Source organism: Drosophila simulans, chromosome 2R (genome assembly GCF_016746395.2).
Source record: "Drosophila simulans strain w501 chromosome 2R, Prin_Dsim_3.1, whole genome shotgun sequence".
In the NCBI taxonomy this organism is placed as follows: Eukaryota; Metazoa; Arthropoda; class Insecta; order Diptera; family Drosophilidae; genus Drosophila; species Drosophila simulans.
The window spans coordinates 17,834,161-17,850,245 of record NC_052521.2 but is presented as its reverse complement, the minus strand read 5'-3'; the positions used below and the strand labels follow the sequence as shown (position 1 = coordinate 17,850,245).

At 45.9% G+C, this 16,085-nt stretch overlaps 4 protein-coding genes across 6 annotated transcripts; 2 read left to right on the top strand and 2 right to left on the bottom strand.

Moving 5' to 3' along the window:
- Positions 1–4,959: 4,959 nt before the first annotated feature.
- LOC6735430 (MIP18 family protein galla-1) lies at positions 4,960–6,345 on the bottom strand. Its single transcript, XM_002082334.3, has 4 exons — positions 5,828–6,345; positions 5,650–5,762; positions 5,243–5,393; positions 4,960–5,176 (listed from the first exon to the last, which is right to left on the bottom strand). The coding sequence occupies exons 1-4, from the start codon at positions 6,120–6,122 to the stop codon at positions 5,079–5,081; spliced, it is 657 nt and encodes a 218-aa protein (XP_002082370.1). The 5' UTR covers positions 6,123–6,345; the 3' UTR covers positions 4,960–5,078.
- Positions 6,346–6,442: 97 nt separating this feature from the next.
- Positions 6,443–10,157, top strand: LOC6735429 (maternal protein exuperantia). The gene is made up of 5 exons (XM_016181485.2): positions 6,443–6,877; positions 7,143–7,319; positions 7,390–7,542; positions 7,626–8,949; positions 9,282–10,157. Exons 1-4 carry the CDS (start codon positions 6,863–6,865, stop codon positions 8,922–8,924), a joined length of 1,644 nt encoding a protein of 547 aa, XP_016028737.1. The 5' UTR covers positions 6,443–6,862; the 3' UTR covers positions 8,925–8,949; positions 9,282–10,157.
- A 39-nt stretch (positions 10,158–10,196) lies between these two features.
- Positions 10,197–14,960, top strand: LOC6735428 (protein fem-1 homolog B). Of its 3 annotated transcripts, XM_002082332.4 has the most exons (7): positions 11,778–11,928; positions 12,010–12,109; positions 12,405–12,687; positions 12,763–13,505; positions 13,572–13,987; positions 14,057–14,283; positions 14,346–14,960. In XM_002082332.4, exons 1-7 carry the CDS (start codon positions 11,909–11,911, stop codon positions 14,507–14,509), a joined length of 1,953 nt encoding a protein of 650 aa, XP_002082368.2. In that variant the 5' UTR covers positions 11,778–11,908; the 3' UTR covers positions 14,510–14,960. The 3 variants fall into 3 exon arrangements, with proteins under 3 accessions (XP_016028735.1, XP_002082368.2, XP_016028736.1); XM_016181486.3 differs by lacking the exons at positions 11,778–11,928; positions 12,010–12,109 and adding an exon at positions 10,197–10,593; XM_016181487.2 differs by lacking the exon at positions 11,778–11,928 and having other exon boundaries at positions 11,935–12,109.
- Positions 14,673–16,046, bottom strand: LOC6735427. Its single transcript, XM_002082331.4, has 3 exons — positions 15,544–16,046; positions 15,166–15,384; positions 14,673–15,108 (listed from the first exon to the last, which is right to left on the bottom strand). Exons 1-3 carry the CDS (start codon positions 15,677–15,679, stop codon positions 15,014–15,016), a joined length of 450 nt encoding a protein of 149 aa, XP_002082367.1. The 5' UTR covers positions 15,680–16,046; the 3' UTR covers positions 14,673–15,013.
- Positions 16,047–16,085: the final 39 nt, after the last annotated feature.

Genomic DNA, 16,085 nt, shown 5'->3' with positions numbered 1-16,085 from the left:
ACTGAAAGTTATATACGAGCCTGAGGTTGGCATACAAATGCCACAATAATAATTTTCAAACCTCCCTCGCCAGCCCACAAAAAAGAAAAAAAGTGGGCGGAGCCATGGAATCCAGGAGTCAATTGCAGCAGGAGTAGCCTAGTTTCGTTGTTGTTTTCGATTTGACTGAAAAAGAACTTGTTACACTTGCAGTTGCCTATTATTTAATTATTTTATTATAATTACAGGAATAACTGTACGCCAGCAGCACTTGCATGTTTTTGACACTTTTATTGACTTAAAGTTCTTTGTTTTTTTGCGCATCTTTCGCTGGAAAATTATTTTAGTGGCTGTGGTTAATGTAAGAAATATACTTACATACATATATAAATGGGGGCAACACAGGTCAGACTGGCCAAAACACAATTCGCACCTAATTTAGTTTATTATTTCATGATTTCATTTATTTTTCGCCTGCGGTCGGCCGAAAATTGTCGGCCAAAGTGGATTAGAGTCGGTTTTGGGCCGTAAAAGAAATTTAAACTTTTTCGCTCTGCCGTTTTTTTGTTTTTACGATGCGTACAAAAAATTGTTGCATGTTGAATGGGTAGTTGGGGAGGGGGTTGGGGGGGGCTGCTGCGAGTGCTGTTTTGAATATTTAAATCATTTTATTTGCCACGCCACTTAGCGAGCAGCTTTCATCGTCCATGGCTGCAATTCTTTCTGCTTTTCGGGGGGTCGAAATCAATTATTTAGGCAAAATGTCAGCCAAATCTGTGCTCTGTTGTTTTGTGCTCACTGTGTTTGTGTCACGTTATGAATTTAGATTAAACAATTTTGCCATCACATCGGATGTGTGCAATAGTGTACCAATGGGAATGGAAATCAGTTCAAAAGTTTTCAAACTCCAATTACTCACATATTGCGTTTCGAAAATTTAAATATACCCAATGGAGAAGCGTGTAGTTTCATAAATATTTTTGGTCAAAATATAGCATGTTAAATATTTTCGTTACAAGCTTTAATTTGGTTGAACTAAAAAATGGATTGTGCTTTGTATAGTTTGTTATATGAAACCACAATGAAATTGTAGGAAACCATAAAGCCTTTAATTAGTTGGGTAACCGGAGTAAAAACGTAATTAAACGATTTACTTGCTTCATTTATGTTTTAATTACATTGCAAACTTAATGGCGAGCATTTCAAATTCAAGCTTAAATTGTATAATATTAATTGAAGCTTATATTAAGCAAAAGAAGAAAGGGATTTAAATATGCAAATATAGCATCTTGAAGATTCAAAAATTGGCAGTTTCTCTATAACAAACCCTTCAATGTGTAATTATACGAAACGATTTGAGCTCCATTTCGCCTGAGAACCTAATCGATTTTCGATGGGTGATTCGAGCAGGACAAACAAACGCTCCATTCCATGGCAGACAGCAAATGTGGAGCTATTTTAGACAATTATGCTCTGATTACACACGTTTTAGCTGCCATCGGACACCATTTCGAATCCGGCTCCAGAACCATTGTCCGCTGCAAGGAGAGAGAAGGAGGAGCAGCAGGTGGAGCAGGTGCACCTTTGTTAATTGCTGTTGCAGGCGTCTTCAGGCCAATGAGCTGGCGGAAGCTCAAATGGCACTTGCCGTGCATTTAACATTAGTTCGTTAGCTCCGGCAAATGGCAAATGGTCAACAGCAAAAGGCCCTTTGGCTGCTACAAACCAAAGAGCGGCGACCTCTTGGCCAGAAGTCAGCAGAGTACGGCCAACAAAAATGTCAACTTGAGGCCAAGAAAGGACTCAGACAAAGGCTTTAATACCTACATACATATATAGTCTGGAATGGGGATAAATGCATGCCAGGTGGGGATGTGGGGCCAAAGGGTAGGGAAGTATAACAAAAGAGCTGAAAATTAAAAAGAGACAAGCAATTAAAATGGCTTACAAGCGGGCGAACAAGGGGTATTGGCTTCGTGGGCGCGGGTGGTTTGGTGGCGGGGTTGGGGGGTTGCAACAGCTGTAACTGTAATTGTTGCTGCCGCTGCTGCTGCTGCGGCATAATTGCCGACAGGATGCAACGCACGCGACCACTTCCGCTTGGCAGGCGCTTCATCCTCGATGGCCCTTCCGGCCCGCGTCCTTTAACCCACTAAAGACCAACAGGAGTCGACATTTATTCATGGTTTATATACTTTCATAATTTCAAAAATAATTTCGCAATGAGTTTAGTTTCTAAGAAGTAGATTAATGCAATATGAGTAAGATTAATACTTTCAAATAAAATAAATCTTCTTTTAAGCCACACTTATTATTATTAATTATTAACTGCGATGTGTGGATGATCCTTATCTGGCTACTTAAATTTTATAAAATAATTTACAAGTTCTTAACTTTCTTTACAAGTTCTTACACTTAGACTCAGTGGGTTAATCAAACCTTACTCAGGAGGCAGCGCAGAGACAACTCATAGCTGGCTGGCACATTGTGCGTCCAAAATAAATGGCGAGTCGAGTGCAGCAGAAATTAATAGCAGTGCAAACAACAAAATCCCCTCCTGCACCGCTCCTACTCCGGATCTGACGGTGCTCGGAGCTCACCCGGTATCCGGATGGCCGAAAGCTGGAGTCATCCCTCCATCATCCCCGCATCTCTGCTTCTGCTGATGCGTAAGTTGTCAGTTGCTGAATGGCCAAGTTCCCTTCTTGGATACCACTCCTCCCTCCCCCTGCTCCTGCAGACATTTACTGCAGATTCTGGCTGTGGCAAGGCATTCACCGCTGACCAGGACTTTGCATAATGCGCATACGCCCCGTAGGCCCGTGGGCGGTTTTTCGCCATTGAGTGTTACTTCCGGTTTTAAGGAGCTGCGGCGCAACTGCCATGGCCCGAACAATTACAACAATTGGTTTTAACAACGCGCGCAGTAAGCCACCTGAAAAATAAAAACAGGAACTGTAATTCCAAGGGAATCGACTACAAAGTACTCATTATATTGGGTTTAAAGCTCCGCTTTTTCGCTTCCAAAAAAGTTTTTAGTGGTATTTCCCAAGTTTTAATCATACATCCTTCTGCAAAAGTGAACCATTAACTTCCTCGAAACCTGCACCATGGTTTAAACGAGTCTTAATTCATTTCTTCTGACTCCGATTGTGAAATCCAATCTGGACGTAGGAGCCGGCATAGCCGCACACGCTGCAGTGGCTGCAATCCAAGGAGCCGGGGGGCATGAAATGCGTATGTGGGACCCATAATGAAATACATGGCATATGCGGAGACCCGGATCGGGCGAACAATGTGTGAATGCAACTCCACAGCCGGTCGTGGCTCCGGCATCCTCATCCTGTGCACTCCGTCCCGGATGCCCGCCGTCACGATGGCAATCATAATAATGGCATACAATTTAACAGCATTGCGTATCGGAAGGAAATCTCGGTGGCCGCAATCTGTGCCCCTCGTCTTCGGGCCACTGTGACTTGGAGCCGGACTCATTGCATTTGCCTACTTATGTACTCGACCCGGACTGGCGGTAGCAGGGGCGTGGCACTGGGCGGGCACTGCAGGACGGGCTTAAATGGGTCACTTTGACCGCTGCACAAATGACAATTGCCGGTCAGCAAATCCTGGGGAATTGCTGCAGTTGTTGGCTCGGCTTAAATGCATATGCATTAACAGAATAAATTATGCATTTTTCGCACATAAAATTCTGTCGCAGTCCAGGCCATCATCTCCCATGACTCCTTCCCGGGCCATTGCCGGAGTGTCAACTGAGTCATTATGACTGTGTCCCGAGCTTCTGCTCACGTGCACCTTGTGGTTATTAAAGGTGTCACACCAGTAGGCCGTGGGTTGGGTTCTACTCATCGTCTATACAAAGAATTTTGATTATCAACTATAATGTATTAATTTAATCAGTTTAAATAGTGGTTTTAAAGTGTTTATTTTAAACGGATATCCTTTGATCATTCCATACACAACACAAAACAAGTAGCAGACCAGTCTGCCTCCAATTACTGCTCACCTGAAACGAACCAGCGGGTTCTCCGATGGCTTCGGTCATGGTCAGGCTGGCGATACGGCTGCTGGGATGATGGAAGGAGTCATTTGCTGCCTCTCCTATTCCTTCGGCCGACGTGTCCAGGCCGAGGTCCGCTTTGATTGCAGTCGCCAATTAGCGTAATATTCGCAATATGCTTTTGTCTGCGCATTCATTTTTATTATTTTCCCCTCGCCTTCTGAGGCACGCGGCACGCCTAAGGGACACGAAGGGTCTGGTCTGCAGCAGCTTCCACCATTCCGTGAATATTGGCCAGCGGTGTCATGGCAAAAAGTTCGCAGCGCCAGATGGTTTTAATTGCTGGTGGGGATGTTTTTTGCCTAAGTCTTTGGAAATTAGTTTAAAGCATTTTGAGCGCGATGGCAAGCAACTAATTGATATTGCTTAATATTTATGGCTCGCCACTTTGGTGGTGGGAACGGAACGAGCGGAAGTGCAGTGCAATTTAACAAATGGAAAACCCCGGAAATGCAAATTGGAGCAGAAACAGCGACAGTCATGGCAACAAAGTGCTCACTGAAACCGGAGAGTTGCAAAGAAATTAGCCGAGTCGAGTTGAGTCGAATGTGTGTCATGCACTCAACTTAACAGCGCCAACAGCCAGGTGATTGCCCTGCGTTACGCCCCAAACCATTTCTACTCTTCTGGAGCTGATAAATCCGGGTGACGTGACGTGCACGCTGGCTGGCTGATGCCCAACATGGCCGGCCCATCGATACGATTACGATTCAGATTCATTCACCCGCCATGACACCGATGTGCACACGGTTTTCTTTGGCCGAGTGTCCGACGGCCATATCGCTTCGGCACAATGTAAACAATGAGAGTTGTTGGGCCCGGGGACCTTATCAGTAAACATAGGCGGGAAAATAGATAGGACGTTGAGCAATCGATATTCTGCTGGAATCACAACGCCCCGGCGATTAACAGATTTTAAGGGCTTTAATGCTAAGCACACACTCCCTGATGCAACTTAATGGTACACTTAATCCTAGACAATCCTCAAAGTATTCCCTATGTACAAAAGATATGGCAAAGAGAGCTACTCCTCATCCTTAATGCAGTTCTCGACCAAATCCCGCAGATTGGGGTTCTCCATGGCCGCAGCGATGCGCTCCTTGTCATTGATTTGCTTGTTAACTGCGGAAACGTGAACATTTTTAATTAGAACACATATGATAATAGTAACTGGCTTGTCCCACTTACTCTCTTCCTCCGTTTGATGGGCTCCCTTCTTGATGTATATGTCTAGTTTTATGTTGTGCGGAAGTCCACGTTCTACTTTCACGCGTATACAGAGTCCAATCAGCGTGGCCAACGAGCAATGTGGCACTGTGGGGTTAAACTCGATGCGCACCTGAAAGAATCAAAATAAAAATACAATGCATTGAAATGCTTACTACACAAGAGATTTAAGACATGTGGATTTTTTTAACACAAGTACTTTAAGCTATGAGATCAATTTTAAAGGCAGTTTGAAACTAAATCGTTAAGCCTTTAAAATATTCAAACAGAAATTGTGATGAAAGCAAATAAACACACGCGCAGATTTAACTTATGATGAAATGATTAGGGCTCAAGCTTATGGCTTATAAAGATATTGAGTTACGTACAACTGAGACATTGGAGCGCGTGGGTGGCATCACAAAGATTCCATCCTCGTAGACAACGTTGAGGTCCTCCAAAGTGCACGGCTTCTCGGGATCGCGAATGCCGCGCAACAGATCTGTGTAACGACAAGAGAAATTACATAACTAGACGAAAGTAAAAAAGTCCCATTGTATATCGAACCGTAGATGGTTTCCTGCAGCTCCGTCTGATTCTTGTAGCCCAGTTCATGGAGCAGTGCGTCCTCCCCGAAGGCAATGGCCTCATCATCCATCGACATCTGGCTCGTTTTGCGCACTAACTCGTCGGCGTTCTGGCTGCGTCCGCTGATACTGGCGCTGCTGCTGCCCGTACCGCTTTCACTGCCGCCCGTTCCGCCAGCACTCCCACTATCGCCGCCGCACGGCGACGTCACGGTTGCGACCGAACTGACGCCGCTGTCGGATTCGGAGAGCTTGCGCTTTATGTAGGACAGCATGTTGTGGCACCTGTGCGTGGTGTTATCTCGCCTGGTTTTATCTTAACCGTTGTGTGCTTGCCCGTGCGTGGGTGATTACAGCAGCATAATTCGGTCAGCAGGCGATCTATTTTCTTGGTAATTCTTCACTTCCGCGGTGCAAATTGTTGGAAATAGGCGATGGCATCAGCTGATTATTGTTTGTGTGCCGACCAGGGCTGCAGAGTAGGTGGAAGTGCTAAGTCGTCTTCGATATATCTATCGATAGTGATATCGATGGCCTGTCATCTCTGGCGCAAACATTTGAAATTCGTCAGCCCTGAACCTCTTATCAGTTCTTGTCTGCGCTTTTGTCCAAATATTTGTTGTTTGCCCACCAATTTCGCCGGCTAATTATTGGAAAAAATATATTAGCAAGCTGAAAGACGATATTTCATTATAGCAGCGGCAAAAATATTGCGCAAAAAGTTTTCATCTGCACAGTGGGCGTTGTGGCAAGATGTGGCCGAGTTGCAGCTGCCTAACCCATCGTACTTAAGTCAAAACGCTCGATTAGCAGGCTTTGCATATGTCAAATTCGCGCAAATTTCCTACGCCGTCGGGTGCATCAGAAAATTATTCATTACGTTTTAGTTAGTCGTACGAATTGTTTCTTATTTGTGAAAGCTCGTCGAACAGAAGCAAATTTCGCTTTAACCTTTTGAAAAATAAAGGAAAAAGTTCGTAAAAAGCGAAAGAGCCCATCGAAACCAACACGAAAAATGTGTTCAGTAGAGGTGAGCCCAAAAGAAAAGTGCTGAAGTGTGGTGAAAGTGAACATACATACATACATATACAAACGTTTGTCTAAAAGATGGCGCCTCTGGAAAGAAACCGTTAATAGTAGCTTAGGGTTTAATAGACTCTTGAAAATACATAGCCCGTCACTTCATATCGAAAATCTAGTGAAAGCGGTTCGCGTTTTGCTAAGGAAATCGGTTCCTTAAAATAACAAAAAAAAATTCCAGAAAGTCAGCTAATTTGGTTTTCCGAATTTTCTAGATTCCGTTCCCCAGATCATATAAGAAAATGGTTGCTGATGACATTGATGCCGGAGTGGCCATTGCCGTCGCCGATCAATCCTCGTCGTCCGTGGGCGTTAAGGAGGAGCTGCCGGCCGGCAATTATATCCTGGTGGGCGTGGACATCGACACCACTGGACGGCGTCTAATGGATGAGGTAAATCGGGCATACCACCTGACTGCCGTGCGATCGTTCGGTCCTAACCCCACTTGCGTTAAACCCACAGATTGTCCAGCTGGCCGCTTACACACCCACCGACCACTTCGAGCAGTACATCATGCCATATATGAATCTGAATCCAGCTGCTCGCCAGCGCCATCAAGTTCGTGTTATTTCGATTGGCTTTTATCGTATGCTGAAGTCGATGCAGACTTATAAGGTGAGTCCAGTGCAGTCCAGTCCATTTAATAGTGGCAGTCAAGTACTCAAACATCCGCAATTCCACATACAATATCCTCTCAGATCATTAAATCCAAGTCTGAGATCGCTGCCCTCAAGGACTTCCTCAACTGGCTTGAGCAACTGAAGACCAAGGCGGGTCCCAGCTCGGACGGGATTGTGCTTATCTGTCATGAACAGCGCAAGTTCATTCCCTACATGATCCTGGAGTCGTTGAAGAAGTACGGCCTGTTGGAGCGCTTTACCGCATCGGTGAAGTCGTTTGCAAACAGCATCAATCTGGCCAAGGCTTCCATTGGCGATGCCAACCTCAAGAACTACAGTCTGCGCAAGCTTTCCAAGATCTTGTCCACGACCAAGGAGGAAGACGCGGCTTGCTCTGCGTCTACATCTGGATCTGGATCTGTTTTGGGATCAGGATCTGATATAGTGTCCGATTCGGTATCGATATCCCCCAGGGACAGCACCGTGACCAACGGTGACGATAAGCAATCTGTCAAGAACGCCGTTCAGGGTAAGCGGCAGCTGTTTGAGGGCAATGCCAGTGTTCGTGCCAAATTGGCCTTTGATGTGGCCCTTCAGCTGAGCAACTCGAACTGCAAGACGGAACCGAAAAGCTCGGAGGCATTGGAGAATTTGTTTAATGCCATACGTCCGTTTGCCAAGTTGGTGGTATCCGATATCCTGGAGCTGGATATCCAGAACGAGAATTTGGAGCGTCAAAACACCTTCCGTCCGGTGTTCCTGAACTACTTCAAGACCACTCTGTACCATCGTGTGCGTGCCGTGAAGTTCCGCATTGTGCTAGCCGAGAATGGCTTCGATTTGAACAAGCTAAGTGCCATCTGGGCAGAAAAGCAGACCGAGGGCCTGGACATGGCCCTGCAGTCTATTGGCCGGCTAAAGATCAAGGACAAGACAGAGCTGCTCGAGCTTCTGGACAGCTATTTCGATCCCAAGAAGACCACGGTGAAGCCGGTTGTCAATGGTAACGGCAACAACAATAACAATAACAATCGTCGCCGCAATCGACGCGGCGGCCGCCATTCGGTGAAGAACGCTAGGTCAGCCAGCTCCCCATCGGAGAGTACCGAGTTTGGAGCAGGAGGTGACAAGTCGTGCAGCGTTTCCTCGGTGCCCGACTCCACTACCAAGACTCCCTCGCCAAACAAGCCGCGTATTCACCGTAAGCGCAACTCTCGTCAAAGCTTGGGTGCAACCCCCAATGGACTCAAGGTGGCGGCTGACATATCCTCCTCCGGCGTTTCTGAGCTCAACAATAGCGCTCCACCTGCCGTAACCATAACCCCGGTCGTGGCACAACCCTCACCAACACCGGTGGCCATCACGGCCTCCAACTAAAATCCAGTTCTGGTGGATCCGTAAAGTAAATACCTTATATTGGGATGCTTCTGCCATTTGCTTTGTAGATAACTTAGTTAACGAGGGCTAAGCCTTCGTGTAGATTGTTGATTAATTTTATGAATTGCGTACACTTGCTTGTATTTTAAATGAATTTTATGCATAACATCGAAATGAAATTCGAATACAAAATAATATTGATAGAAATTGAGCCTTTTCTAGCTAAATGTAAAAGGTTTAATTAAATATTTTCAATATAAACTGAACGCTAAACAGCTAATCTTTCGAATCGCAGCTTTTCCACACGCTTTGGGATTTTCGGGATTGAGTTTCCTAACCGACATTTTGCCTTTTCAGTATTTCAAAAAATGGATGATCAAAACATAAGAAGACAAGGGCAGGGAATGGAGATATACACAACAAACGAACTTTCTTCCTTTTAGAAGATCTAGTGCAGACAAGCTTTAAATTCCAGTGGAAGCAAATTTCCCGTGAACACAAACTCATGCACGCACAACTCACGAGCACGTTGGTGTATCGTTAGTGTGAGTAAACCGTGACTGTGACGTAAACAGTGACTGTTGAATAGTGATGACACAAGCTTCAAAAGATATTTTTGAAACGAGTGAATTGTTAATCGAGACGTTTGAAAACTACATTGTCCAGCATATGGAGGATGCTGAGCCCATTGTATATATATACACACTTTGAAGCAGCGTATGCTTGAAATAATGATGGAGAAGAAGGAACAACAAATATGATGTACAATTAAGAACTCGCTGCATTAAGCATAGTTTTCCAGGCGAACCGATGCACATCGCCGAACTCAAATGAGAGATTGGAAAAATATGATTCAAAACGGAACGCCTCGATGAAAATTTTCCATTGGACGGGCCTGTCGACGCACACTATCAAAACTCTATGAATATAACCCAAGATCCAGGCCTGGTCCAATGTAGAAAACTTTCACATTGAAGCTAAGGAAAGCACGATATAAAAATACACCAATCTAATACAGTAAAAACCTCACGCACGCACGCACACACACGCATACTCAAAGCATATTCAATACTTTATTCGCACACTTAAAATGGAGGGTAATCTAACTCAACACTTGTAAACATATCCAGTATTTCAAGCTGTATTTCATATATATGTTTCATATTTACAATCAACAAACATATGTAATATCTGCAAAAGGGCGCGAATAAACGAACGATAAACTAACGATAATTGTGGCTAGTCACTGTTTTCACTTTCGCAGGTGCACCGCTAGGTGTGACCGTATTGCCGCCTGGCCTGGAAAGAGTGGGCCTGTGTGGATTGCTTCCATTCCCAAACCTGGTGATCAGTGATCACCGATCAGTGCAACATCGTCCATTTCCCAACCAGAATGGAGGTCGATCCCGCAGAAGAGGCGCCTCTAGACGAGGCACATACGTCCATATATGATGGCTATCCGCCCGATTTCGGCTACTTCAACATGGCCCACGGAATGCTGGTGGAGATCTCCGAGGAGATCCGGGCCAAGTTTCCCCACGAGCCGCGTCTGCGTTTCTCCCAGCTAAACAACCTTCACCTGGCGGCCCGCAGTGGCCAGATGTTGAGCTTTGTCGAGATCTTGAATTCGGTTAGCTGCAGGGCGGTGCAGACCCACCTGGTGAATACAGTGAGTACTCCATGGCACGGATGGAACGGCTTTTTGCGTAATTGCCAGAGTTCACTACTGCGTCATTAATGAAAATTGCCGCCGCACGTATACGTATTATTCGGTTTATATGTAAAAACAAATCTGCTGCCGCATAGAGCGAATCTATACACGCTCCATTGCTGGTTTTTTGCTTTCGGTATTTGTATTTACTTGGCTTGTCATTGTTTATGAGAGAGAACGAGGGAGCGAGTGAGAGAGAGGGTGAGCCACATGCTCTACAGGCAACACCCGCTAAAAGGGCGAAGATCATATTAGGATCTTATTATAACGTGCCAGCGTTTAAGCGATCTACTTTTATTGTAGTCCTATTATGCGAGTGTCCACTGTAGTGTTTATAACTTTACTGCCTGCCAAAAAGGCAAACCATCGCAGGCGAAATCAGCAGTATTTGGTGCAGTTTTGCAATTAATGACCGAACAATACAGATCAAAATCCTATTTAAGGCACCAAAAGTCACTGTCGCAATTGATTGGATATCAAGTGGATGATGACACTCGGTCCATCTTTAACCAATTACTCAGGAATGGCGTGGCTATCTGGACACGGAATTGGCCAAATGCCAGACCAAATGCTATGCAGTTTCCTGAAATCGCCAGTTTGAAATGTGCGTTTATAAATTTGTTTATTAACAAAATAATTCCAACACCTCTGCTGTTGCGTTGTAATCTAATCGAAGCCATAGATCCCATAAATAGTTCAATGGAGTACGTTTTTATTGCATATTGTTTATGATAAGTATATGCTAAGTGTAAGGAAAGATAAGTAATTGGAATGGAATGAATTAAACAACTACTTTTTCCAACTACAAGGTCATTTTAAAGGAAGATATTTTCAAAAACCGATTTTATAGAATACCTAAATGGGTTTCGTTTTGTAAAATAAACAAATTTGTAGTCATATAATAGTAAGGGACCAAGTTTTCTTCCCGTGTAGCGCACTGCGGTTGACTTTGCTCCCACCCCCTCTTTTATTGTCCTATCCTATTCTATCCACTCTCTCCGAGCTGCAATGGATTGCTGGAATGCAGGCAGGCAAACAGCTGCGGGCGGTAAACAAGCCCTTAAGGACCTCTCTCCTTGAACAGCTGTTTGGTCCTGCGCAGGATCTATCGCTGCCTCTCACTGCGATTCAACCCCCAAAAATGCGGGAAGCGTATGCAAACTTAGGGTTGAGAATGGCTGGAATCGTGAGCCTGGCGAAGTTTTATCGAGTTTTTCGGTGCTCGGAACTCCACTGTCCAGGCAGCTGACAGTTAAAATTCAGATAGCAGGCCATGCACGCGGAGCTGTATCGGTAATACATAGTTGGGTTTTATGCCCAAGCTCCAGCTAGAATGGATCTCGAATCAAATGGCTTTTCACAAACTAATTGCAGCACTCGCAAGCGCTGGTATGAGTCCGCTTGGCCAGGAGCAGGATTCTGGCGAGGAGCCAACGACACGCTGCCCGTGACGAACTACATCACGTACCCGGCGGTGAGTGTCCCGTCCCGGGCCAGCAGTTCCTTGACCCACATCCAGATGCTGCTCTTTCCGTGCCGCAACGCAGTTGCCAAGTTTATGGACTTTGGCCAAGTCCCATTTCGCCCATGTAAAGCACAAAGAACAAAGAAAGCGCGCATGGTCTTCCCAGAGATTTCATACCTCACGTTTATCACATGCGACGCACTATTTTCGTCCAACCTTGACTGTGAAACGGCTGCGCACGCACATCATAAGATTTCCCTGGCCCCTCCAAATATTCTAGTTTCTATACATTTTTCATCGCCAGAATTTCGATCAGCCGGATGGACAATTGCTAACCCCGCTGACCATGGCCGCGATGTCGGGCAATGTGAAATTCGTGAAGACCCTGCTGTCGCACTACGACGTCGACTTGGAGCGGGAATGCAATGTCATCTTCGACGGCATGGTGGTCTACGGAGCCACCGCCCTGTGGGTGGCTGCCGGAATGGGGCATCTGCAGATAGTCAAAATGCTCGTCCAAGCGGGAGCGGCCATCAATCACAATACCAAGGCGCAGTCGTCGCCACTGAGAGCGGCCTGCTATGAGGGTGAGCATCCAAAACTCTCACCATACGGAAGTGCTATGAATTATGCATTTATTATTAATTGGAATATTTCCACAGGTCGATTGGACATCGTTGAATTCCTAATTGACAATGGCGCTGACGTGAATGCCACGAATCTGTTCAACAACAACACGCTTATGATTGCCGCCTACAAGGGTCACCACCTGGTGGTAAAGACTCTACTTCAGAAAGGATCAAGGGCTAATGATCAGGCGCTGTGTGGCGCCACTGCCTTGCACTATGCGGCGGAAAGCGGCCACCTGGATGTGGTGGTAGCCCTGCTGGACCATGGAGCCACTCTGAAGAAGAATGAGCTGGGAATCACACCCGCCTTGCAGGCTGCCGAACGTCTCCATGAGGATGTTCTGGAAGCGTTCATCGAACGACCCGGACTGATGAGCCTAGAGGAGCAGATCACAGCGTTGGAACTTCTTGGAGCCACCTATGCGAATGACAAAATCAAGTACGACGTGAATAAGGCCTATGGCTATCTGCTGAGAGCAATGCAGCTGCGATACAGCAATCCACGTGGTGTGATCCGCAAAAGAGTACAGCCCACTGTGCCCGCGTACGACAATTGGTTTGAGACTGAAAACCTGCCCGAATTGTATGCCATAAAACTTAATCACCACTCTATCCACATGGAGTCGCTGGCCATCAGGGAACGCATACTGGGCCGCAATAATCCTGAGTTGCCTCAGGCAATCATCTATCGAGGAGCTGTGATGGCGGATCAGGGCAGATTTTACCAATGCCAGGTGCTTTGGAACTACGCCATAGATCTGCGAATGCGCAATAATGTAATTTTGACTTTTATTAACTCTTGAGTATGCATATACAATTGTTCTTTGTTTGATCTCTTCTAGGTATCGGTAGATCGCGATCTCTTACGGTTCGCCCAGCTTTTTGCTCAGATTTTGCGGGTGGAGAACCACAATCTTACGTTGGATCACGTTCTGCCAGTTTTGGCCAAGTGTCAGCAGGAGATCGAGAACAATAAGTTTAAAATTAAGGAAGCCAAGCCAAATGCCTGCCCCAGTCTATGGCAGGATCAGAATAATCAGAACTGCATTACTGCGCTCTATCTAATCAAGATCGTTACCCATTTGGCGCGACGCAAGCAGGATCAAAACATTGACGAGGAGCACATCCAGCAGCTATTCCTGGTCGTACGCAAGTTCATACAGAACGACACTCGCCTGCAGGATGGACAGACATTGCTGCACATTGCCGTAAATGGAGTGATGCCCGTAGACGAGTTCTACACAAATGAGATGTGCAGGTAGGATTCAGATTCACAAAGGATCTCCTTCTTATGAATATAGAACTATACCATTCGTTCGCATCACAGATTTCCCTGCTATGCCACTGCTCTGGTTCTGGTACACTGTGGCGCCTCCGTGGTTGCAGTGGACTCCGCTCGGAACACCCCTCTACACATCCTAGTGACCAAGGTGAACACCACTCAGGATCGCCAGACGGAAATGGCGCGCATTCTGCAGCTGTTCGTCGAGGCAGGAGCCCATTTGGATGCAGTGAACGCGGCAGGGCAGACAGCGGCCACGGCCTGCAAGCTGCGTAAGCATAGCCATTGATTTCCACTTGACCCCATTACTAAAAGTGCTTGACTTGACTTGCAGCTATATTGGCCAATCGGCTTCACGCCCATCAGAATGCTCACACCAGCCTCAAGTGCCTGGCCGCACGCTCCATTGCCACCAACAGGCTAAACTTCAAGGGTCTGATACCCACGCAACTGGAGGCCTTCATACAGATGCACAGCGTGCACAAGGTGCTGCCGTAGATAGTCAATGGCTTGAGCCGCAACTGAAGTAATTAGAACTGTGAATACAATAAGCCACGTTGGAACACATTTATATATCCATATGTAGAAGCTTTGGTGTCTGTATGTGCGATATGTTTCGAATTTAGCGACTTAACTTAGCCAAAAGAATGCAAAGGGAATGTTTTTTTAGTTTTTTACACATTTTATTTAGTATACTTCACTCTTAATTTATTTACAATTACAATCTGTAACAACTGCACACGTGGACTGACTGTTTGTTTGTAATCATTAATCATAATCATAACTATTAATCATACCTATGTAAAATCATTTTGTACATTTTTTATGTAAAACTACTATTATTCGCAGTGCAAGAGGGCGCAGGCCACCTAAGTTGAATCAATCGAATTGATTATGTTTTTTTAGGTGCAAACGAAATAAAAAACCAAAACCAATATGTAAAATCACAGCTGACCAAGACCAAGTTCGCATATTTACAATTTGATCATTGGCTTAACTAGGCTAGATGTCAGCATCGCTGATCTTGTGGTTGTTGTGGCGCACCTGTGGATACACCTGCGGCTGGCGCATCACTTCCTCGTAGGACGGAGGAGGTGCTTTAAATACAAATGGTTACCTACTGGCTGAAAAAGCGGAGAAGGATTGAAACTCACCATTGATCACGTAGTCCTCGTCGTGCATATAGGCAGGATTTATCACCGCATCCGTGGGATATGTCCGCTCGATCGTACGCTCCTCCAGCGTAGAACGTTGCGAGCGATGCGAGTAGCGCTGCAGATTCTCCGTGTTTTGGTGGAAATGGTTCATATAGTGATCCTCGCGCTCCACATCATCGTGCTGCAACTGGATAACGTGGACCGATGGGCGACGTTCTAACAAACAAGCAAACCACATATCAGAGTTATTTCATCATAATTTTAGCTGGCAGATAGCGTAATGAGTTATGAATCTCAATTATTTGGTTTAATCTAATACCAATAATGATTTGCATGCTATATAGTATTAACCATCAGGTAAATGAAGCACCCTACCCGTATCGGCGATGGCATCGGTGTAGTTCTCGCCAAACCGAAATGGAGCGGCCAAGGACTTTTTGCACTTCAGGAACAGAACGATCAGTATCCAGCCCAGGATAAGAACCAGGTAGACAAATCCTAGCATGCTCATGTGAAGGCCGTTTAATCCGACCCAGTGGGTCTGCGAGGCTGGACTTTGGCTTGACTGCTGCTCCTAGCGCTCCTCCACTGGGGCTGCCGAAAATCGATAAATGCTGTCGCGCTGGCGTCGTCGAGTGGTCATTGTTGTCGCCCGACGGCTGGCGCGGAACAACTGACCCAACTAGCCAGCCAGCCTGAAAGTCGGAGCGACGCTGCCGAGGGACCGTCGCCATATCAGCGGATGGCCACAACAGAAACCGAAACAGCAACGGAGCGATGGAGGATGGGGGCTTTCGCCGTCCAGCTTTTTTCCCTGTCAACTTTGATTTCTGGATAAGCATTAAAAATTCCGTACATGCCGATAAATTCAGCAATGATTGATAAGGAGCCACGCAGAGTACCCCATATGCATACGC

What these genes read in the sequence shown, in the direction of transcription:
- LOC6735430 (XM_002082334.3), bottom strand. Translation starts at nt 6,122, where the DNA reads ATGCTGTCCTACATAAAGCGCAAGCTCTCCGAATCCGACAGCGGCGTC. An exon ending in CGCGCTCCAATGTCTCAGTT is followed by an intron (nt 5,394 to 5,649) that starts GTACGTAACTCA and finishes TGATTCTTTCAG; the next exon opens with GTGCGCATCGAGTTTAACCC. An exon ending in CCATCAAACGGAGGAAGAGA is followed by an intron (nt 5,177 to 5,242) that starts GTAAGTGGGACA and finishes ACGTTTCCGCAG; the next exon opens with TTAACAAGCAAATCAATGAC.
- LOC6735429 (XM_016181485.2), top strand. An exon ending in GACGGCGTCTAATGGATGAG is followed by an intron (nt 7,320 to 7,389) that starts GTAAATCGGGCA and finishes TTAAACCCACAG; the next exon opens with ATTGTCCAGCTGGCCGCTTA. An exon ending in AGTCGATGCAGACTTATAAG is followed by an intron (nt 7,543 to 7,625) that starts GTGAGTCCAGTG and finishes ATATCCTCTCAG; the next exon opens with ATCATTAAATCCAAGTCTGA.
- LOC6735428 (XM_016181486.3), top strand. Translation starts at nt 10,318, where the DNA reads ATGGAGGTCGATCCCGCAGAAGAGGCGCCTCTAGACGAGGCACATACG. An exon ending in AGACCCACCTGGTGAATACA is followed by an intron (nt 10,594 to 12,404) that starts GTGAGTACTCCA and finishes TTTCATCGCCAG; the next exon opens with AATTTCGATCAGCCGGATGG. An exon ending in GAGAGCGGCCTGCTATGAGG is followed by an intron (nt 12,688 to 12,762) that starts GTGAGCATCCAA and finishes ATATTTCCACAG; the next exon opens with GTCGATTGGACATCGTTGAA.
- LOC6735427 (XM_002082331.4), bottom strand. Translation starts at nt 15,679, where the DNA reads ATGAGCATGCTAGGATTTGTCTACCTGGTTCTTATCCTGGGCTGGATA. An exon ending in CGATGCCATCGCCGATACGG is followed by an intron (nt 15,385 to 15,543) that starts GTAGGGTGCTTC and finishes CTTGTTTGTTAG; the next exon opens with AACGTCGCCCATCGGTCCAC. An exon ending in CGAGGACTACGTGATCAATG is followed by an intron (nt 15,109 to 15,165) that starts GTGAGTTTCAAT and finishes TTGTATTTAAAG; the next exon opens with CACCTCCTCCGTCCTACGAG.